This window comes from Paramormyrops kingsleyae, chromosome 15 (assembly GCF_048594095.1).
Source record: "Paramormyrops kingsleyae isolate MSU_618 chromosome 15, PKINGS_0.4, whole genome shotgun sequence".
NCBI classification, from domain to species: domain Eukaryota; kingdom Metazoa; phylum Chordata; class Actinopteri; order Osteoglossiformes; family Mormyridae; genus Paramormyrops; species Paramormyrops kingsleyae.
In genome coordinates, this window is record NC_132811.1 from 5,507,790 (window position 1) to 5,530,463 (window position 22,674).

Sequence of the window (22,674 nt, forward strand, 5' to 3'; positions counted from 1 at the left end):
AGGACGGATGTAACTGTATCAATAACAATATTGATAAATTGATACCAGGACGTTAATATCTAGCAATAGTTTTGCTATGAATACCTCGGTACGTAGATTTAAAAAAAAAAAAAAGTCGTGAAATGGGTACCAACGACTACAGTAGTCTCGCTCTTTGAAACAGGTCTACTACATATCTCGCTTTTGTTTGCGCCTCAGAACCCCGCGTAGGGGAGTGGCCTCTTCTACCGGGAAATGGTACAGCCCGCCCACCAGCCGTTATTGGCACCGGGAAATTCGATTCAAACTTTTCCAGTGGAAGATAATATCCCCCGCCTGTCGTCACTGTCAAAAAGGGAGGGTATTATAGCATGACAAACAGTCTCTTTTCTACATTACATATAAAAATCTTCCATATCGGAACTGCAAAGCTGAGTTTTTCTCCCCACCGTTTATGTTCCTTTGGTAGTGGCCAATTTTACTCGCCTTCTCACGCCGGTTCAAGATGGCGGCGGTGGAACAGAAGGACAGCAATAAGTCGGCTTGAATAGTTTTAATATAAAGAGGAAAAAAGAAAATACAGTACGAAGAAATTAAAATTTAAAAAAAATCTACGTCACGCCTACTTCCGACATTAAACTTCATCCCGTCTTTTCAGTAGTGTTCGATATTTTTCAGTCAAAATGTTCACCTTGTAGCTAGCTAGCTGCTGTAGCTAGCTAACGCCGGAGAGAGGTATAGAATGGGAGAGAAGCTGGAACTCAAGCTGAAGTCGCCGGTCGGAGCAGAGGCAGCGGGTTACCCCTGGCCGCTTCCAGTATACGTAAGTACATTAGAGGGAGGAATGTGACTCTTTGTCTGGTTCTTTGCGATTAACTTATTCCAACGGTCGTTTAAGTCGGCAGAAACGGGACAGCGACGTCGTGTTAGCTAGCAGGCTAGAAGCCATTCTGGCCAGTCACATCTGAGTTACAGTATCTTAGTCCGTCAGAAACTGGGCAGCGTTTTCAGTAATGGGGAAAATATACAGGAACTGGCCGTTAAGGGTTTTGAAAACTGAGCACATGTCACTTGGCATGTAAAACAACTAGGTGTTAGCTAGTACCATGCCACCGTCACTATCGTAGACACATTTTTCTATTGTATCTGGCTAGCAGGGTAGCCTATATAGTTATTCACACATTGGGTTACTGACTTATTGGTGTCGTTGCTTATTGAACTTGTACGGGGCTAGTATCCGAAATTGGCACGAGCCTGACAAACTGTGGAACTTAAGCCGTCGGTTCCTATTTGGTTGTTTTCAAACAGTCTAGCTAGTTATTCTTAGCTGGAAACTGGGTAACGGCTCCCTTTGGCAACCCAACACCCGCCCCCAGGAGAGCCCTGGAGCATAAATGGCTGGAAAGCTAGGAAGATGGAACGAAACCATACGTTTCTTAGTTTTAACATGTATTGCGCATATTTCCATAATGCTAAATAATAGTGACACAGACGGGATCGACTGTAATTCCCGACTCATTGTTTCGGGCAGTTTTTGTTTTACTCAGAACAAGATAGATGAATTCTTATGATGCAAACCCCAATTCATATGTTCCCCTCACCGTAAGAAAAATACCGCCACGGGTTAGATATTTATTAATGTCAGGCTCACCTACATATAAGATAGCTGTTCGGTTTTCTGGCCGAATACGCACTGTAAGCACATTCATGCAACTCTTTGGAATGGAATAATTGCTGGTGTCCTGAATATTTTTGTTGCAGGCTTACCGTTTGCCTGAGTTTCCCCCGATGTCATTTAGTGTTGTTTATTGGGGGAGGGGTGATTGTAAGCTATTCGGATTTATATTTTAAAAGCGGAAACTGAATGCTGTATTCGCAAAACTATGTGACAGAACGTATAATTTCTTTTCCCCAAAACCTTGTTGCGAAAGATCCTGGTTTGTCTAACGTATCTGGCTTTCTTCTATAACCATCTAAGGTTGCGATAAGTAGAGGCCAGTTTCTTGTGGTCACTGTTCAGATCGTTGTACTCAAGTTTATTTATCTTCATATAGGATACGATCACATCGTATAGCTGAAACGCGTTTACGATCCCCTTGTTTTGTCATTTAAAAATAAACTAGGTATTCGCATATTCTTGTGCAAATTCTTTTCTACTACTGTTTTATTATTACACTTTGCCTATAGATATTACAATGCACTGTGCTATTATTATGTAAACCACTGTACAACTCGCGGTGTAAATGTCTTGGATAAAGCAGATGTCAATACACAATTTTATTTACCTTGCATGTTCTTGCAAACGAAAATTTACAGTTACTGTCGACGGTTAAAAAAAAAAAAGTTACAAGATTGATTTAGTGTTTAAAATTTGATCCAGACAGTCGGTCATGCACTTCTTGTATGACTGGACACGCTGTAGCAGCGCAGTGGTACAGTCCTGCTGGGTTTCTGTATTTGGGCTTCCTGACTCTTCATTGGAGTGGGAATGCAGTGAATGACACAGATTCCCAGGCGAGTTTATGCAAATGCAGTTCTTGCATTAAAACTGGAAAGTTGACTCCAGACAGCATTCCACACATTTTAAACTGGTTTCTTTGGCTGTTGAATAAGCTGCTCTCATACAGCACATATACAGTGCCACGGGTACTGGAGTCTGTGCTACTCTGGGCAGCACTTGATGGCGATTTCTGACCAGCAAATACATGACCTGAAGTTCCCTCAACAATAACAAACGTTTATTGAAGATTAGCTTTCTATATATATGGTGGTAGCTGAATGGGTGGCATTGCCGGAAAGGTTAAATGTTTTCCGCTTCATTAAGTGGTGGTCTTCTGTGAGGATTAAGCAGGAGAAAATCGTGACACTGTGTTTTGGGCTTGAGAAGCCATTTTTAGATTGCTGTGATCCCTGTTGGCTGTCTCAGTTCTGGATGTGTTATGTTCCTCCCTGCACATTGTAGAGCTTTAGGCTGACTATGGTACAGATAGTTCCCTATTTTGTAACAATGCATAAGCGCTCCTCCTTTTACTTCAGGGCAGTGTTTCCCAACCCAGTCCTTGGAGACCCCCAGACAGTCCATGTATTTGCTCTCTCCCAGCTCTCAAAAATATGGACTGTCTGGGAGGGAGCTGGGAGGGGACCAGGCTGGGAGACACTGCTTTAGAGAATGGGCAAGAGTTTTTACCATTAGAGTTTCTAGCAAAATGCCGCCATTGGCTTAATTTGATTGCGATGTAAATTTGCTGGATGTTTGCTTTGCAATAGTAGCTCATTTACCTACACGTGTGGTTATAAAATACAGTTGAATAATTACTTTCTATTCAGTGTTGCTTGGTCATGAACAACTATAATTTCATTTAAAATAACCATGCCAAAAGTAGATTGATTTAGTTTCTCTGAGTTGCAATAAGGTGTATTATTTTTTTGTCAGCCTCCACGGTGAGTGCCTGCTCATGAGTGTCAGTAATTAGTTTGTGGTTCTGTACTTGCATGTACAATGGGCCATTTGCAGTTGTGAAGTTGCCCCTGCCAGGGTGTGCGTTCCTGTTCCTCTGGTTGGTATGGCTTCGCTTCACTTCTGCCTTGTAAATAATACCAGAGCTGGGAGGAGAGGCACTTCAGGAAGGAAGATAAGATCCATATTGTGGGACACTTTGATCAGCTGCAGAATCTTCTGTTGAATTTAGCACCATTTTTCACATACTGACGTGGCAGTGAAATATTTGCCCCCCTCACCCAGACACATTTTGGTCTCTTTATAGTGAAACGTGATGGTAAATATCTTGTAAGTCCTTTCTGTTTTAGGGGTTATTTTAGTGCTCTTATGCTGACAGTTTTTGCAGTCTTCATACATTCAGACATCTATCAGTTGCGACTGCCAGGTCAAAATTGCCCATGATGAAACCTCACAGTTGTCCTAAATGTATTCATAACATAGATGTTCTGTGTACATAGATCCATGTAATGGAAAACATAGCACACATTCAGGCATGTTGTTTCTCTTCCTGCCTTAGTGCAGGCATACATGCACACACAGCCTGCAACTGTGGATATAAATCCTTGTAAAATGCTTCCATATGAAGCAAACCTCTTGTTTTGAGTACATTGGGTATATTATTTTGAGTGTGGGCTGGACAGGGCTCTCTATGGGGAAAAGAGTAAACTCTCTGTGTTTATGAATGAATGAGTAATTATGTATGTACATATAATATAGCTACATATCTGCTTTAGTTTTTTTCTGGTCAGGAAATGCCAGTCTGGGTGATTTTCAGTTAACTTTATCCCACAGATGAACACAAGTCCACACCCAAAGAAACATGTATTTCTGTGCCCCTGGCCCTGAGTAACCCAAAGTTTTTTTTTTTGCCCCATCTTTCACATTAACATGCAAGAACAAGTTTTATACTTCCCTACTGTATGGGAACAGTGGGGGTGTTGGTGCGACTGAGATTATGTGCAGATACTGCAAGCTGCCTCTGTCTGGTGCCGTGTGGACTTGTGCGCATTTGAAGCCCAGAGTCCGGTCCAGTTCTTGCAGCTTTCATTCAGCTTTGGTCGTGAGGCGGCAGCGTGACCTGGAGTATGCCGCGGCGCTGAGAGCACGGCAGAAACGTGGCTGACATGAAGCGATAACAGGGAGGCTGTCGCGACATGTGCTCAGTCATACTGCTTTCTTGCAGTGTCATTGCATTAAGTTGCCAGTCATTTATGCGTCGTGAGTAATGTGTAGTAAAGAGGCGTGATGTGCTAGAAGCCCCGCTTATGAGTCAGATCGTGAGTGGGGGTGACGTGGAGGAAGCTCGTGACTCACTTCCGTCGTCATTTCTACCACTTATGGCAAGCAGACTGGTGAGGGGAACTGGCTACAGCCTCCCCTCTGTCAGCCGGGACTATTTTTAGCGGAGGCGGTTTTTGGCGTGCCGTCTCTCCGTGAGCCCCCAACCCCCCGCCCACTCCCATCCGGCTGTGTGCGCATGACTCTCAGACACGGTTCTCTCCATTTAATCCTCCTCTTCATGATGACTGCTTCATTATACATGCTTTTGTATGTACATGGGGATCCCTGTCCTTTTTATTTTGACTGTAGCTGTCAGCTCACCTCTTTGAATCCTATAGATTTAGAGCTGCAGTTATGCGTGAATATAAAAGTAGCTGTTCAGCTATCACGGTAAAAAAAAAAAATCGTGAAGAAATGCAGCCTGTTTGTTGCACGTGCTGTGTAACATGAGTCATAAAGTTCTTCTGATGCTACCCTTTCATTCTTTGTTCTGTCTACTTTCGTGATGAATCATTTTACACCAGCATTTGCCTGTTATGAATGAAATGATTATTCAGATGTAAACATTTTTGATTTAGCAATTTTGCTTTTTTATGTTAAGGCTGTTTGTCTCCTTTTCTCAAAGGCAGATCACTCCATATAAAGTGATGTTTTTTTTATTATTATTATAAATAAGAGCCCTTTTTCTCTAGGGGATCCATACTTGTGTCCACACACCACATATTGGCATTTGGATGGATTAAAGACAGTTGCGGAGCAGCTGATTCTCCATTAATCGTTCCCTCCCACTTAAAATTAACATGAATACACAGACAATTTTCAGGTGTTGTGGACAAGAAGGATTTATTCCAGAGTTCATGAAATGATTCACTGTTCCTTTTGTGCACACAGAATCAAATATACAAGTGCAGACAGTGTCACTTAGCATTAGCATTTCATTCCAAGACTTTAAGCACATTTACGTTAAGACTGTTAGTGCAGATTCCTTTCTGTTCGTTAATAATTTTGTGTTAATACCTTTTGCGTTAACTTTGCACTCTCCCTGACTTCAGTGCAGGTAAACAGCTCCAGAGTCTGTATATGCACAAGATATATCCAGTGACGTGATTTTGATAAGATTTTGTTGCTTTACCTTCATTGTAACTATAAGATTCATTCACATATTAGCTAGTTGGATTTACTGAAAGTAGTGTGTGCTGATATTCAGTATGGCTAATGTAGTCGGAGTTTAGTTTTCAGAATATCAGTTTTTCAGTTCATGAATAGTTTCTTGTTTGCTGTTTTATTTCACGATTTGTATCACATTTGAGAGAGGAGGAAATTTGCTTCCATATATGATGGGCTAACATTTCATCTATCATGTCCCTTGTCCTCTGCTTCCTGGGATTAGATCCTAGTTCATGTTGACCCTGTATTAACTATGCAGAAATGGATGGATGTCTTGATTGCCTGGAGTTTCATGGTACCTGCCGTTGATCTATAAACTCAAACATGCCACTCTATTTAAGCCAGTATAATAAGGCAAACTTTTTCATAATTCTATAGATAATTCAAGGCGTGTGTACTGAAATGTGTGTGTGTAAATACTCAGTCTTTATTCACCTGTTAACTTGCCGTTCTGAATCAGGAAAACCTCTGAGAAACTGCATCATTTCCCCTTGGTGTAGCTAATAGGACAAAAGACAGCAGGCTACTGGATCAGAAATGAGGCAACATATGCCGCTATGCTAAATGCATGATGTTTAAAGTACAAAGCACAGCTTTTTTTTAAAAAAAAAAAAAAAAAGGCCAGCGACTGGCACATCACTCAGAAATAGGCCTAGCTAATTAATTTAAGTGATTTGCTGAAGGAAACGTTGAGTCACATCGTAGTTGGATGTAGCTGAACTGACAGCCTGATTTGGTTTTTGTTGTAACTCACTAATTACCTGATAAACAGGAATAGGTGGATATTACCTATCATTCAAAGGCAGTTATAGCATGACTCAAAATACAATTTTTACCTTTTAACAGGGTGGTTTTTATTTCATGGTAACATTGAGAATTAAATTCCCACGAGCCATCGGTCACCAGATCTTCTTCCATTTCTCTCTAAATTTAGGATAAACACCATGATGCTGCTCACGAAATTATTGAAACTATACGGTAAGAAACAATCTTCTTCCTCTTCTCATTCGGTCTGATGTGTCTGGTAAGCATGGCATAACAATGTTTTTGTCCCAATCTAGATGGGTGTGTGAAGAAATCCCTGATCTTAAACTGGCCATGGAAAACTATGTTCTCATCGACTATGACACCAAGAGGTAAAATCTCCAATGTTAGCATAAAAAATGTTAGCATGAAACCCTTGGAGGTCAAATACTGACGTGCCATCTTAACATCAGCAAATCTTGAATTCTTCCCAATGGCATTTCATGCAAAACAGTCATGTATGGCAAGGTTGATCTCATGAGTAAATTGGATTATGGGTGTAGTATAGGAAATCTGATCATCTTTGGGGTCACTTGTTTAGACTGCGATGTTGTGATCATAACAATTTCCTTTAACCTTGTTGATTTCAGTTTGCTGTTGGTAAATCAGAATGTGATATGCGTGGGTTTTTGCGGTCTTCCAGCTTTGAGAGCATGCAGCGGCTTTGTGACAAATACAACCGAGCGATTGACAGCATCCACCAGCTGGTGAGTCCAGGATCTTTCAGAACCATGCAAGGACCTGGCAGTAGCCTTTTTACATCATACATCAGCTGAATCCTGTTTGTTACGTCAGTGTATTTAAATGAGTGTGTTAAATGACTGAAACTTAGCTTCAAACTTGTAGCCATTGTATACCTACGACCTTTGACCTCTGTTAATGCCTGTGTATGGAGCTTGAATACATGGACGACGAGCCACCTACTTATCTGCTCATGTTGGCTTTGTCTTTATGTCACCCAGCATGCCCTGTTTGACCCCCCCAGTCCAAAGATTTCAGGTTTCCTCTGTTTCCATGCAAGTCGCTAAGACCTCAGTGTTTCTCTCTGTGCTGTTGTCCTGCAGTGGAAAGGCACCACACAGCCCATGAAACTGAACAAGCGGCCGTCCAATGGCCTGCTCCGCCACATCCTGCAGCAGGTGTACAACCACTCAGTCACTGACCCAGAAAAACTCAACAACTACGAGCCTTTCTCACCAGAGGTGTATGGCGAAACGTCCTTCGATCTGGTGGCCCAGATCATCGACGAGATGGAGATGATGGAGGACGACACCTTTGTCGACCTGGGCAGCGGTCAGTTATTTTCCACCATAAATCTCCCACCCCGAAGAAGACTCTTGGTGCATGCACAGTGATTTTTTTGGGTTAATAGAGATACCCTGGCCAAATTAAACAACCCCGCCCTCTCTAAAGGCAGCTTGAAGCCGCTGTGTAAATTATGGTTACATTGAGTAAATGGTGTGACTTATGACAGAGGTCCTCTGTTTAACCTGTGTCCTTTAGAAATTGACAAGTGACCCCACCCCTTATTTAATTTTCCAGGAGTTGGACAGGTAGTGTTGCAGGTTGCTGCTGCAACAAACTGTAAACATTATTATGGTGTTGAGAAGGCAGACATTCCAGCCAGCTATGCAGAGGTAACATTCCTGTGTGTCTTCTGCATTCGGACTATTGTAACGGATGCGGAAAAAGATCCTCTGAGTATGTGTTGGCCTTTCATTGCAGTCAATGGACAGAGAGTTTAAGAAATGGATGAAGTGGTACGGGAAGAAGCACGGGGAATACACTGTAAGTGCTGCAGTGTGGTGCATCTTATACCCAGTGACCACCTGTGCATTTGTACTCATTACTACTTTTTGTTGTGAAGTTGGAGAGGGGAGACTTCCTGTCTGAAGAGTGGAAAGATCGGATAGCGAACACAAGGTAGGGTGGTGTGCTCAATGCTTTGCTCCCACCCGCCCGACTCGTTTACCTTGAAGGCTGATTTTCTTCGTGCCGAACTAATGCTAGTGTGTTACAGTATGCTCGAATAAGCCTTTTGCACCTGCGCTTATGCCCTCGTGCGAATGTCACTGTGCACTTAGACTGAATAATTGTTGGTGCACCAAGATACCTTTATCTCTTTTTTTCATGGCAGTGGCTGTTTGACTTGACATTGTTCTAACCAGTATGTTTTTTTGCAGTGTGATATTTGTGAATAACTTTGCCTTTGGTCCCGAGGTGGATCACCAGCTGAAGGAACGATTTGCTAATATGAAGGAGGGTGAGTCTCTCATAGACGGCTGGTATAAGGGTTTTAGCACTGCGACGGCGGGTGGATTATTGTGGTGATTTTTAGTGGCTATTTAAAACAACTGGGTCAACTAGAGATCAAGAGAAAGTAGCTGAAGTTAGGTCAGATCACGCCTCAGCATTAGAAAGCCTTGACCATCTGCCTTGTGACCTCGGACCAAAGTCCGAGATCATAAAGAGCATTTAATTCAATGTGTCCTGGTGTTTATGTTGCAGAGTGCAGTCATGCTTCTGGCATGGAAAACCTATCGCACGACTATACCGACGTGGTTTGCTGGTTAGTTTCCATTTTGTGTTTCCCTTTTGTGTTTTCAGGTGGAAAGATTGTGTCCTCAAAACCCTTTGCACCTCTAAACTTCCGAATAAACAGTCGAAACTTGAGTGGTAAGCAGTATGAACCCTATTTATCCTTATTGGTGATTGTGAAGGTGTGAAGCTTACTTGCATTTTTCACATGCTTTGAGCAGAGTGATGACTCCCTATTCCATGTAAGCGCTGATGTTCTCTCGTGTTTCTCTCTTCCTGTGTAGATATTGGCACAATAATGAGAGTAGTGGAGCTATCTCCACTAAGAGGCTCAGTATCCTGGACTGGAAAGCCAGTTTCTTACTATCTGCATACTATCGACCGCACCATAGTGAGTTTTGCCCATTCCTTTCCTTCTGGAAATCACTTGGTAGACATTGAGTTGCAGCTTTGCACAGTTAATGTTTTTAAAAAAATACAAAAAGTGGGTTTTTATGAGAACTGGAGTGTGCTATAGTGACTTGTAGATGCAAGACCCAAGTGCCTAAACAGAATAATGAGAATATTACAGAATGAAAACAGTGCAGATATTTCTCTTCCAGGTACTGCTGGTGATTATGGGCTTTTTTGCTGCTGATACCCTTAAGTTTATCTCTGCCAGCTTATTCATTTAATACAATTATCATTAAATGTTCTTCTCAAGAGATTTGCATAATCCCAGTTTCCAGTTACCTAATTATCGGAGATACAGTGGGCGTTGAATACAAACAAAGTCAAGAACAGATTAAAAGGGTCTTTTCCACTGATAGTTAGACATATGTAACAGAAGTCGTAGCTAGTATTCGAAATTGGCTGCATGTTAATGTTGACTGTTAAACTTGAAGATTTGATAGTTCTGTCCTTGTTAATGTGGTTACTATTACCAACTGTAATAAGATTTTTTTTTTTTTTTTTTTTGCAGCTTGAAAATTATTTTTCTAGTCTCAAAAATCCTAAACTCAGGGTAAGTTTCACATAATAGTGAATCTCACATCAGTAGACATGCTGATTTCTTCTTTTTGTGTATAAAATTCCCATCCTCTTATCACCTTTGTGAGTTTTGATAATGAATGTGCAGTCAGTTCTTATGTCATTCTGCAAAGTGTGTGACATTTGGCTTTTGCCTTTAAAATGGCCTCATTAAAGAAGTTTTTGTATAAAGCTTGGCATTGTTAATGCCTGTTATGTGTCAGAAATGTTGCAAATCTGTTCTTGTCATGTGTATGCATTTCATCTCGTCTGTAAACTCCGGGCGTATTGGAGTCATTTGTGTGGTTGTGTTAGGATCCATCATGCCGATTTTTGTCAATGTTTATTTCTCACTTAGGGCACGCAGCTCATTATCTAACAGGCTATATTAGCTTATGGCTCGTCCATATGTTAATCATTGGTAGTGTGAAGATGGGCCCTATATGACCAGATTGTCTCTCTTCCAGGAGGAGCAAGAGGCAGCTAGACGTCGTCAGCAGAAAGACAAAGACAGTAAAAGCAACACGACCACGCCAACCAAGGCGAAGGAGCACAAGGTACTGTGCCTCTCACAGCATGACGCTTTCTCTGACATTGACCGTATTTTTGGGCTCTCGACCTCATTGCAGTGCAGCAGCACTGGTTTTATTATCCCGATGTGATTGGTCAGTCAGTAAACATGACAGACGTGTTCCTGTGCTCTCCCGCGCATGTCGGCATAATGGCACGTGTTTATGAGTAATGAGGTGCAGCTGTGCTCTGGAACAGTGAGCATCAAATGGAGTATGTATCCGAGTGCATGAGAGGGGCAGTTAGTGGGTGCGAAGAGCAGCCTGGGTCCGTGCAGGGAAGCACTGACGCAGCCCTGCCCCCCCGCAGGACTCGTGTGGTGAAGACGAGCGGCAGCCGGGGCTGCTGACGGTGATGAAGCCGTCCCCCAAGCCCCGGCGCGCCAGGCTCATAGCCAAGAGAAGCAAGCTGGGGAGCCGGAAGCGCGGGCGGCCCAAGAAGACGGCAGCGGCGGCGGCCGCCGAGCGCAAGAGCAAGAAGAGCCAGAGCGCCCTGGACCTGCTCCACGCCAAGACCCTTTCTGCAGCGCCCCCTCAGGGTGGGAGGCCGTCGCTCGCCTTCCCCATGTCTTCTCCTGCTCCTTTTTGCATCCATGATGTTAATGATCTGCTGCTGTGCTCCTGCTCCTTACAGATGCATACAGGTCACCTCAGAGTCCTTTCTACCAGCTACCTCCCAAAGTTCAGCACTATGCGTCTAGCCAGCTGCTCCTGGGTCCTACTTCCCCAGCCCTGCAGCAGCTTCTGGGTAAGGTGTCCCGTCCGGTGTACGCGCCTCTCGCTCGCGATGACGCACAGGCCAGCAAAGCCTTCTGTCTCCGTTTCAGATAATATCAAGGTGCAGTACCTGCAGTTTCTGGCCTACATGAAGACGCCTCAGTACCGTACTAATCTGCAGCAGCTTCTGGAACAGGAGAAGGTATGTCCAGCTGGACTCACCTGCCGTGAAATAGATACAACACCTTGCAGTCCATGTCTGTTGGGTGGTCCCTGTCCTGAAGGGACGTCTGTAATTGATGTGATCCTTTTTCAAGCTCCACTCTCTCTCTTCCCATTGTTTTAATTTGCACACTCAGTTTGGTTATTTCACACTTTTTTTTTTATTTTATAGGCCTTAAATGAGGCAGGATTCATTCCTTTTCTTCTCATGTTTTCTCAGACCTGTGTTGTGGACCGGTTGTCCCACCAGGAGACACAGAGCCTTTGGTTATTTTGATGTGAGCTTCATCCACTGACTTACCCCCCCCCCCTCCCCAATCTCTGCCCCCAGCTCAGACACAGCGAGCTGTCCGGTCAAGCTGAGCAGTTGTACATTGTGTGTCAGACTCACAAGGACAAGATCAAAAGGCTGTTCCAGTCCAAACTGGAGGAGGTAGGTCTCCAAACAGAGTTTCATTCATATGTAAATAAACTAGACAAAAGATGCACTCGGGGGAAAAGGAATAACTTAACATTCTTCGTGTATTTTTGTGATGGTCATCAAAATTGACCAAGATACTGTAATGCACAGGATTTTTGGGGGAAGAAAACTGCAGCTGGGCTCTCCATGATGTGTGAATACCACAGTTCTGGGGCACTGATCCGTAATGTACTGCACAAGGAATTCAGATATAGTTGAAGTAAAACACTGTTTGCATGCCTAAATAGTTCTGTATATTCATAGAGGCATTGCAGAGCAGATTGGATTTTTAGGTATTGAGAGAATTTTTATATGCATGTTTTAATTCTGATGTGGTTTGTTTTTACATGCTAAACCCTCTTGTTAATAAATGCTTGCTTTTAGGACGTATGTTATAGTGCTTAGACGGCTGGATAAATAGTTCAGTTGGCACCGTCGTGGAACGTGTCATGTTAACGTTGTGTAAACGTTATCGGTAACCTTACTGAAGTGCAGCTGGCCATCAGCTTCCGCACATGTACTTGGATGGGGCATCATGGTGAGAATGTGATCCTCAGTGGTGCAAATCAAAAGGCCTTTTGTGGACTTTTGTCTTAACGTAATAGTGGCTGACTCTGAGGCAAGCTTGTAATTTGAAAAAGCTCATCCTTAATAGTTGCATTTTGGAAAAGTACTTGCTTTGCTTACCTTGTGGGTTGCAAATGTCTTTGGGTAGGAGACGTGCACATTTACATTTGTTTTTATGGAATGGAAAATTTTGATATGATGTGATATTTTGCTCGTGGTGTTTAATGTACTGCGTGTAGCATATAATTGTAAGGCCAGACCTGAATAGCTTGTATTGTGTGTTTATGAAGAGTTCAGGGGAGCGACATGTTTTCAGGGGTAGAGGCTCTGATTCTGAGCGCATTCCCTTGTAGTTTAGCTTGTGTCCAGGAAGCTGCCCGTGTCCCCAGCATGTACTCACCAGTGCGGCCTCTGTGACTCTCATCCCTCCTCAGCTGGGTGTCAAAGCCCTCACCTTGGATGACCTCCTCCAAGCCCAGAAGGAGATCTCAGCCCACAACCAGCAACTGAGGGAGCAGACTGAGCAGCTGGAGCGGGACACGGCGGTGCTGCGTGACCACAGCCTGCTCCTGGTGAGCGCTCGGCGGCAAGGCACGCTCCGTGATGTCACCCACGCAGAGTTGTGGGTTCCGGGTGACTGCACACGCGCCGCATGTAGAGCCGTGCATTTCTTCTGTACTCCTCGTTCTGATTTAAAAACCGTCTTGTGTTTGCTGGTGAGTAATGGCAGTGTGTTTCGGTGGGGGGTTCCTGCAGCTGAAGTCCCGCTGTGAGGAGCTCAATCTGGACTGGGGCTCTCTGTGCCTGGAGAGCCTGGTGAAAGAGAAGCAGGCCCTGCGCAAGCAGATATCGGAGAAGCAGCGGCACTGCCTGGAGCTACAGGTGCCCGTCGGCCCTCCCTCCCCCATTTGGTTAACTTTCCTTTTGCTCCAGGAAGGTGCAGAGCACCCAATGTGCCCTGCAATGTATAATTAGAAGCGGAACTGCAATCGGCTTCGCGTGCGTGCCCAGCTCGGCCGTCGTAATGGCGCCATCTGCTGTCTGTCCACAGATCAGCATCGTCGAGCTCGAAAAAAGCCAGAGGCAGCAGGAGTTGCTGCAGCTCAAGTCTTATAGCCCATGTGAGGACCCGCCATATCGCAAGAGTCTCCACGGCCTGGACCCGCAGGGGCCCCTGGACTCGGACATGCCTAAACTAGCCCTCGGAGGCACGGGTGCCAATGGCCTGAGCCCAGAGCTCTCTATCAACGGCACCAGCTCCCCCTGCTTCGAGAGAGGTCGGGCCAAAGACCTGCTGCCTCGCTACCTGCCCGCCTCTCCTGACCACGACATCGTACCCCAAACCCCCGACGCTCGCAACCGGCAATTGGGGAACCCCCAACCTGACTATACCCGCTTCTCTCCTGCCAAGATTGCCCTGCGTCGCCACCTCAACCAGGACCCCAGTACAGTCCCTTTGCGTGGCCTTGGCACTGCCATCCACAGGTCAGGCACCTGGTACGGTTTGGCAAGTGTGACAGAAAACATGCACACTTTTGATCGGTAGTTCAGCTTGCAGGTACCAGAGGGGACAAGTCCCTCAGAATCCCGTTTGTATCCGCAGGAGGGAGATTGGGGTCGTTTCGTCCCTGCCCATTGGGGTCAAGCATGGCTGCCCATCGCCCATTTCACCTGAAGCGCTGCAAAATTCCACACCCAGGTCTGCCGAAAGGGTAAACGTCTCCAGCTTTCATGCCACTCTCTCTTCCCGAGAATTTACGCTGTTTGACTGACGCGAATCCAAAAATGAACGCCTAGTGTCACACCCAGGCATGCAAGGAGAAGAGCCCCACCACCTCCGGTGACACCATCACCAGTCTGCCCATTAGCATCCCCCTCAGCACCGTACACCCCAGCAAGCTACCCGTCAGCATCCCCCTGGCCAGCGTGGTGCTGCCCAACCGGGCTGAGAGACTGGTGAGTTCATCGCTCTTGCCGTTGGCCCGTGGGAGAGGCTCTGATCTGTGGAGGTGTTGCCGCTTGCTGCTTCTTGGCTGGTTGCCCTTTGCGGCCCAGTCACTGAAGCTCGCAGTTTCCTATTGGCTGGTTGCCCTTTGCGGCCCAGTCACTGAAGCTCGCAGCTTCCTATTGGCTGGTTTCCCTTTGCAGCCAAGTCACTGAAGCTCGCAGCTTCCTATTGGCTGGTTTCCCTTTGCGTCCCAGTCACTGAACCTCACAGTGTCCTGTTGGCTGGTTTCCCTTTGCGGCCCAGTCACTGAAGCTCGCAGTCTCCTGTTGGCTGGTTTCCCTATGTGCAACCTCGTCACCGAAACTTGCTGCTTCATTTTGGCTAATTTTCCTTTGTATAGCCTGGTTGCCGAAGCTCACAGCTTCCTATTGCCTGGTTTTCATCTGTGTGGTCCTATCACTGAAGCTCCTCAATCCTATTGGCTGGTTTTAGAGGAGCACCCCGAGTCCAGTGTCTCAGGCCCGGGACCCAGCGTTGCTGGAGAAACTGATTCAGAGTAACGGAAAGCAGCCCCACACACCTACCTCAGGTAAGTGCCTGGTATGTTACCATGGACCCCGGAGCCTTGGTACTGTACTTCTCCAGTAAAACCTCCCCTTTTCCCCTTCAGGGCTGAACGGCAACTCCCACTGCACCTTCCTGGATCAGGACTCTGCATCACCTTCACCCCCACAGCACATCACCACCCTGGCTGGGCTGCCAGGTCGTGGGCCTGGCTTCAGTCCTCCGCTCAGCACCGGGGGGGTCCTGCAGTATGCAGACGGCCCCCCCAGAATCCTTCCCGAGGGAGGTCCGGTCAGGCAGGGCGAGTCGGACCCCGAGCTCCTGGATGGCGAGGCCAAGCGCAGCATATTCTTTTCCTCGTCATCGTCTTCATCATCCTCTTCCTCCTCCTCCGGCGGAGCCGTCTCCAGGCAGCACCACGGCACCGGCAAGCCAAGCCACCACCATCACTACCACCACCACCAGGGCGGCCAGCGGCACTCGCCAGGTCCCCAGGAAGCCCGCAGGCGGGGCAGGAGGAAGCGCAGCTCCACCAGCGGCGCGCTCCCCGCCTCCGGCTCCCCCAAGAGGCGTTTTTTCTCTGGCCTCGGCAACAGCAGCCACCCCTCAGGCTCCCCGCTGAACATCACCTCCATGGTGAGCTGCCACTTGAGGCGCTGTCATCCTCGAAGGAGAACATCGTGTTCGTTTGCCGACAACGTGTGTGAGCCTGTCGTACCCTGTGCTCTGCCTGACAGGTGAGCAACATAAATCAGCCCCTGGAGATAGCAGCCATCTCCTCCCCAGAGCAGTCTGCACGCAGCCCCTGCGAGCCCGACCTGGACCAACCTCCTGTGCTGAAGCGGGAGCGACCCCTAGACCTCAACGGCTCCAGCCACTTCTCCTCGCCTGCCAGCTCTGATGATGAGGATGCCAGTTACCCCGTGGACTCCTCCAGTTCCCGGTACAGTGTCGCCGTGGAGATGGCCTCTCTGTCTACATCAGTCTGCACCCAAGCACGGCACAACACTTGTTTCCACGGCAGTGCTTTCGAGTTGATAATCAGTGCAGGAAAGGCAGGCGACACACCCCAATATGGTCGCAGCATCTGTCATCTCCGCTGTGTGAGAGCCTCTTCGGTTCTTGAGAGTGCATGGTGGTCATCCTGGCATTTATTTAATGATGTGTTTTAGAATCCAGAGGAAAATTGCTGCCATTTCCCTGGAGAGTGGAGACGGCCCAATTAAAGCAGGAGAAAATGACCGGGGTGAGTTTACTGCTAACTGCATGTACCTTTGCTGTGTCTTGCTTTGTACTGTCAAGCGTCGTCACCAGATCTGATGGATTGTAAATAATAGGATTATTATGTTTTTATAAATGCTGGCTAGTTGGTTATTTGACAAGCTAAGGTACCAACGTGCCGAACTGTGCTTAGGTGCCGGATTGGGCCGGAAGTCGGCTTCCAGCACTGTGAACAGCTTGGCCAATGAGGCCGTCTCCTCTTCATCTTCCTCGACGTCCTCCAGCAAGTGGAAATCCACCTTCTCCCCGATCTCGGATCCTAAGCAGCCCCCGCCTGACCTACGACAGGGGGGCTCCCCCTTCAGCATTGGCGGTACCCGGGGGGGCACGGCGGGTACCGATTCTGACTCTGACCACAAACAGCAGCAGCAGCAGAGGAGGGGGGAGGGGGGGGTCCTCGACTCCGTGTGCGGCCAGACTCACCCAACGGCACCACCCTACCTGAGTCACAACCCATTCCTCAGCCAGGAGGCTGGGGGCCGTCCGGGGGGGCCGGCGGCAGAGAGGCAGCCCAAGCAGAAGCCACGGGAGTGGGATCTGAAGGCCCCCGCCAGCCTGGGCACTGAGAACCTCTTCATCTCGGCCGCCGCCAACAGTGGCATCTTAACCGGCAAAGTGGGTAACCCTGTGACGGCCGGTGGCCCCGGGGCCTCCGTAGGGCAGTACCTGGGGACTCAGTTTCCCCTCGGCGGGACGTCGGTGCTCCAGTCACCATTCGGGTCCCAGACGCCCGCTCCGGCAGTCACGGGGGCCCCACGGCTCGTGAACGGACACTCTTCCCTGGGAACCTTCTCCAGCACAGGTCTGGCGGGTGGAGCAGCAGGAGGTGAGTCTTTCACACGGGCCGCTCCATCTTCTCCGCCGCTCTCTGGTCGCCCAGCTATAGCTGGGAGCCGCTGGCGTCTGTAGGCATCTGAGTGCAAAGGTATGGGGAATCTGGGGCTTTTTCTGGAAGGCCCCCAGCTGGGCGAGGTAAGTGATGTCTGGCAACGATGCCTGGCTTCCCCTCACTGCTTGCTTCTCGATTGGCTGGTTTGGTGACAAGCACAGCTGCGTACCTTGAGAAAATGGCACAAGTTTAGGCTTGCAGTGGAACAGCCCCCAGCCTACGGTCCTCACCCTCATATCTATAGGTATGGACTCTGCAACCAGTTGGAAATAAATGGGGACATTACTGGTGTTTCCAGCATCGCTGAACTAGGGGGTGCCCTTCAGCCATTCTGTGTGGGCACACCATATGTCAACAGAGAATTTTTCAAATGCCTTTCTGTTCAACAAATACTTTTTTTCCACTGTCGTGGAGATTTTAATGTATTTTTAATGTAAGTCTTTTAAACAAAATAGCTCAGAGATTTTTCACTTTGCACCTGTGTCATTTTCTTGGGGCATTTGTCTTTGTAATATTGTTTTTAATGCCAACATGTTTCACTGAATACCATGCCTTCCACTGTTTAAACCAAATCCATATCACCATTTGGAAAATGAAGCGCGTCCTCCAAAACCAGCCCTGACCACCCTATTTGAGTCTGCTTCTCTGAAGGGTGGTGTCAGTTGAGCTGATCTGGTCTGTAGTCACCCTAAAGCACTGTTTGCCAACCCGATCCGCTGGGACGCCCCAGACAGTCCATGTTTTTGCTCCCTCCCAGCTTGCAGGCAGCAAAAACATGGACTGTCTGGGGCATCCCCGAGGATCGGGTTGGCAAACACGGTCTTAAAGGATACTGTGTGAGGAGGCCTGGTGTCCATGACTGTCTACATTTGTGACCTCTTAAGCAGTCGTGCAGTGATGTAGTTTACTTCCACTTCACTCCGTTTAGCGTCATGTTCTCTGTTGACGTCTGACATGTGATGATAGATCAAAAAGCAGCAGCTGTAATGTGTTTCTGCCGCAATTGACGTCCCACATGGACATATGTCCTGTGTCTACACTGTAGCACTGCTGACCTGGTGAAACGTAAGTGTGACACCCCAGGCGTCAGGGACCAATTTTGATTGGCCACAGTTGGGTTAGACATTAGGCCAGCTGATTGGCTGATTATGGGAGTTTAAAAGCGAGACGTTGCAGCAGCTCCCCCTGCTGTTTAAGAGGAGCGCCTGCTTGCTTTCTGTGTGCTCATCCGTATGACTTGCTTGCTGCTATGCCTTGGCTGAGCTCCTGGTTCTCTCTCCCTTCCTCTCTCTCCGTCTCTCTCTCTCTCTCTCCCCCTCTCCCCACCTGCGCTGTATATCCACAGGGATTTTTCACCACGTGGTGCCTTCCGTCTCCTCACGGCAGTTTGGGGCCACCAGGGCAGCCTCTGGGGGTCTCGGCTCCCTGCTCAGTCTCTCCCCCTCCTCTCAGCAGCAGCAGCAGCAGCAGCACCACCACAGTAACCCCAAACTGGGCTCCGCCTTCCTGACCTCCGCGTCCCCACTGCACCCGGCGTCCCAGATGGCGCACGCTCGCACTCACAGTGTGCTGCGCACCCCACCGCCGCCCACGCTCTCCCTGCCTCCGCCCCCGCCCCTTCTCACGTCCTCGTCCTCGCACTCTGTCACCCCCCCCGAGCCGCCATCCTCTCAGCCGGAGCCCTTCCTGCCCACACGCCCCCCTCTCCCCCACCAGAAAGCCCCTGCTTCCCTCTCCCTAACCACGGTCTCCTCAGCTCCTGCACCCTCAGCCGCTTCCTCGTCTATCGTGCCCCCTTCCTCCTCCTCCACTCCCATCATCACCTCTGCCATCACGGCGCGGCCCTCCTTCACGGTGCACCACCCCGCCGCTGCCCCCTCGCCACCCTCGCATGCCCGTAGCGTCGGAGGCGCGGGGAGCACCTGGAGGACCCTGGGAATGCAAGCATCATTTGCGGCTTCGCAGAACCCTGGTCCTCGGCCCAGATAGGAGCCAGGGCGAGGAGGAGAGAGAGGGGGAGAGAGGGAGCGGGTGGGGATGGGGAGGGGGGGGGGGCGAGTGGGGGTGCCGAGTTTCCCAGGCTGCAGATCAGTCTGATTTGAAGGTGAGTGTGTCGTTACAGGTTTATGTTCCATGTAGCTGTAGTAGTGGGTATCGCTGGTGATGATGACGGCGATTATGTCATGTCTGCATCATTTTACCAGGTCACGCAGTCGCTGACCCCACCCCCTTTCTCTTAACATGACAGTATTTGTCTTTTCTGTGCCAGGTAACTAAAGCCATCTACCTCAACCCAATGTAACCTATGCAATGGACTGGTGTGGACCAAGGGGCTCTTCTTGTTGGTGCTCGCTAGCCTGCTGGCTGCCATCTCACCGCCACGGGTAGACAAACCGAAGAGCTGCACGGGCGCCTCGGCTCGCCATCGCGGCCTGTCGCCTCCCGGCACTGACCCCTAGGCCAGGCGGACACCCCCCACGCCATGTGTGTTGAGGCGGAGTCTGAAGGGTTACGGCGTGACGCCACGAGCGAAGCTCTCCGCGTCAGTCCAGGAAGAGTAGGTCGGCGCCTATGATTGAGCCTTTATTTAAAAACAGGTCGTTTTAGTTCTTGACGTTTTGGTACGTAATTTATGTGATCTTAAGAAAATTATTTATTTTTCATGCTTAAGATGGCCAAGGATCGTGGACCTTTTTATCCATTTTTAACAAATGTTTTGTTGGTCCACTCCCAATATGGGGAGCCTAGAGGATCATCAGTCTGGTTAAATAATTGCATCTCCTAGGCTACTGTACACTATAGTTAAATTGCCAAGCTCCGTACTGCTTAGCATTGTCCTGTAACCAAAAGATGACCCAAAAACAGTGGAGGCTAATTCCGATCATTGTAGCTAAATGTCATGGTGTGGTCATAATTAACATGAACTTCTGATTAATGTACAATTTTAAAGATATTTTATAATTTTGCCGGTTGTGGGACAGCACCTTCTGTGAGACCCCTCAACACACATGGGGATGGCTTAGCAGGGTCCGCGTGATGCTAATGCGGAGCGCTAACGTCAGTCTGAGAGTTCTCATGTGGGTGTGTAACCAACAGACCGGAATCGAGAGATGCTAACGCTCTCTGCAGTCAGGATCATCACAGCAGGTGACCTTTAGTGCGGCGGTCCCTAGTGGCTATAAAGAGAATGGGCACTTTATTCAGACCACATGCAGCGGTTCGTCACTCTCTAGGCCGCCCACAGTGGCAACGTGTCCATGCCAGTGGCATTTGTGTCACAATGACAGTAAATACTAATTTTAAATTTGATAATCGGCTGCAGTTAAATTGCAGTCTCCGACCTCTTGACCAAGGTAGCAAATGCAGTGAGACACTGGATGAACGTACCTGTGTAGTTGACAAAATGCCACTGGTGTGGACGCAGTGCAGTCAGCAGTATGTTGTGTTTTTTTTTTTTTTTTTTGTTTTTGTTTATTTTTTTAATTTTGTGTTTATAAACCAAAAATACAGAATTTGTGAGCTGCGTTGATTTAGTTATAAAGAACTGATGATAATAAACCATGTGAACTTGTGCGTTTCACTTGTGTTTTGTATTCTCCTGCTGGCTGAACTGTGTGGGCTCTGTGGGCCGTGCTCCTGCACGTCAGGAATGGCAGCCTGCCTGCGCGCGCGAGCTGGTCGTACCGCTGCACAGCAGCTGTGCGCCTGCTGTCTGGCAGTCAGGGTGCGGCTCTTAACAGGGTTTGGAGGCGAACCTGCCTGCTTATTTTTTACATGTTCTCTGCTCTCACTGTAGGACTTAGTAAAATTTTGGTTTAAAACTGCTTTCAAAGTAGATGAAGTTGTTTAAGAATTCCAGTAGTTTTTAAGCTCTGTAGGTTTCTCTCAGATGGATGTCAATCAGCCCTCCTCCTGCATCACACATCAGTGGACCACGTATTTATGGGGGGTGATACTCATGTGAGCTCATGAATTTTGTATGTTATGTTAAATGTTTATAGACCAAGTCTTGTAGGTAGGCTTATTGTTCCAGCATATGTTGGATTGTAAAGTGCAAACTACATTTTGTAAACTTAGGATTCAGTGGCGTGTGTGGTGAATTCAGGCAGACTTCACTAATGTCGATTTTATGCCTTTTCCTGTATCTGAAGCAGAAAACATGTTCTGGTCAATGTTTCGCTGGAAACTTTGTAACACGGGAATATTGTCATTTGTGTTTGTCATCAACTCCACTAACGTGTAGTCAAGCTTTCTGCAGCTAGTCTAACCAGCAAACACAGAAAAACATTTTTACACTGGGAAGTTCATGAACTAACATTAACTACTGGGGAATTTTCACTCGAATATTTTTTATTTTTTTTGTAATTTCTGTAGAGAAGTGTACTGTGAATGGGGGAGTTACTCTCCATAGACTATAATTGCTTATAATTTAGATTATGCTATTTATCCTTTTTTTCCAGTGATGAAGTTGTTGGAGTTTAATTTCTTCTGAAATGTTAGTGAAACTTGAGGGCAGTAGGTCTTAGTGTCTGTGTGGTGCTCAGTCTGAAACTCATGGTGCTATGATTTGTATAACTTTGGACTGTGCCTAATGCTATAATGACGTTCAGTACAACAGCAATTATTGATTCTTGGTGCTTTTTGTACACAGGGATGTTTTATGCCATATAAGGCAGTACTTTGTGTTATTTAAAATACGTTAGAAACCAGTCTTGTTTTTTTAAAACATTTTATTTAAAGTCTAGTGTGCGAATAGACACTGCATGTTTAAGTAGCTGTCTGATGAGCCTGGCACAGAGTTATTTAAACGCATGAAGTTTTCACTTGGTGTGTTTTTATTATATGACTGTACAACAGAAGAACATCTTTGTCTGTTTTTCAGGACAATTCTTAAATCTCTTTGAAATGAGGTCTCGTACTTAGACGTACATCAGAAGGCACGCTGTCCTTGAACAACAAATGGGACGAGAGTTTGGCTGAAGGTTTTCGCGAAGGAAACCATGCTTTCTTTTGGTGCTGAGCAAATGAACATCCTGGCAGAACCCATCACGCAGAACTGGGGGGGGGGGCGGCGGCGGCGATGTGGTGAACTCCTCGGCTCGGTTACGCTGTCGCTTCTCTTTATAGCCCCCAGATGGTCTTTTGCACGCTCTGTCAGCAGGGCTGCCCCTTGGGCTATTG

The 22,674-nt window shown here is 47.4% G+C and overlaps 1 protein-coding gene across 2 annotated transcripts; it reads left to right on the top strand.

Moving 5' to 3' along the window:
* Positions 1–277: 277 nt before the first annotated feature.
* dot1l (DOT1-like histone H3K79 methyltransferase) lies at positions 278–21,070 on the top strand. 2 transcript variants are annotated; one of them, XM_023843728.2, is made up of 28 exons: positions 278–802; positions 6,861–6,904; positions 6,988–7,062; positions 7,374–7,437; positions 7,795–8,023; positions 8,273–8,367; positions 8,456–8,518; positions 8,598–8,653; positions 8,914–8,993; positions 9,338–9,406; positions 9,553–9,659; positions 10,230–10,271; positions 10,744–10,833; positions 11,156–11,384; positions 11,480–11,593; positions 11,673–11,764; positions 12,116–12,217; positions 13,246–13,383; positions 13,568–13,693; positions 13,863–14,308; positions 14,415–14,523; positions 14,621–14,767; positions 15,252–15,348; positions 15,430–15,959; positions 16,061–16,266; positions 16,496–16,569; positions 16,738–17,430; positions 19,763–21,070. In XM_023843728.2, exons 1-28 carry the CDS (start codon positions 722–724, stop codon positions 19,768–19,770), a joined length of 4,206 nt encoding a protein of 1,401 aa, XP_023699496.1. In that variant the 5' UTR covers positions 278–721; the 3' UTR covers positions 19,771–21,070. The 2 variants fall into 2 exon arrangements, with proteins under 2 accessions (XP_023699496.1, XP_023699495.1); XM_023843727.1 differs by lacking the exon at positions 19,763–21,070 and adding an exon at positions 18,839–19,513.
* The last annotated feature ends 1,604 nt before the right edge of the window (positions 21,071–22,674 follow it).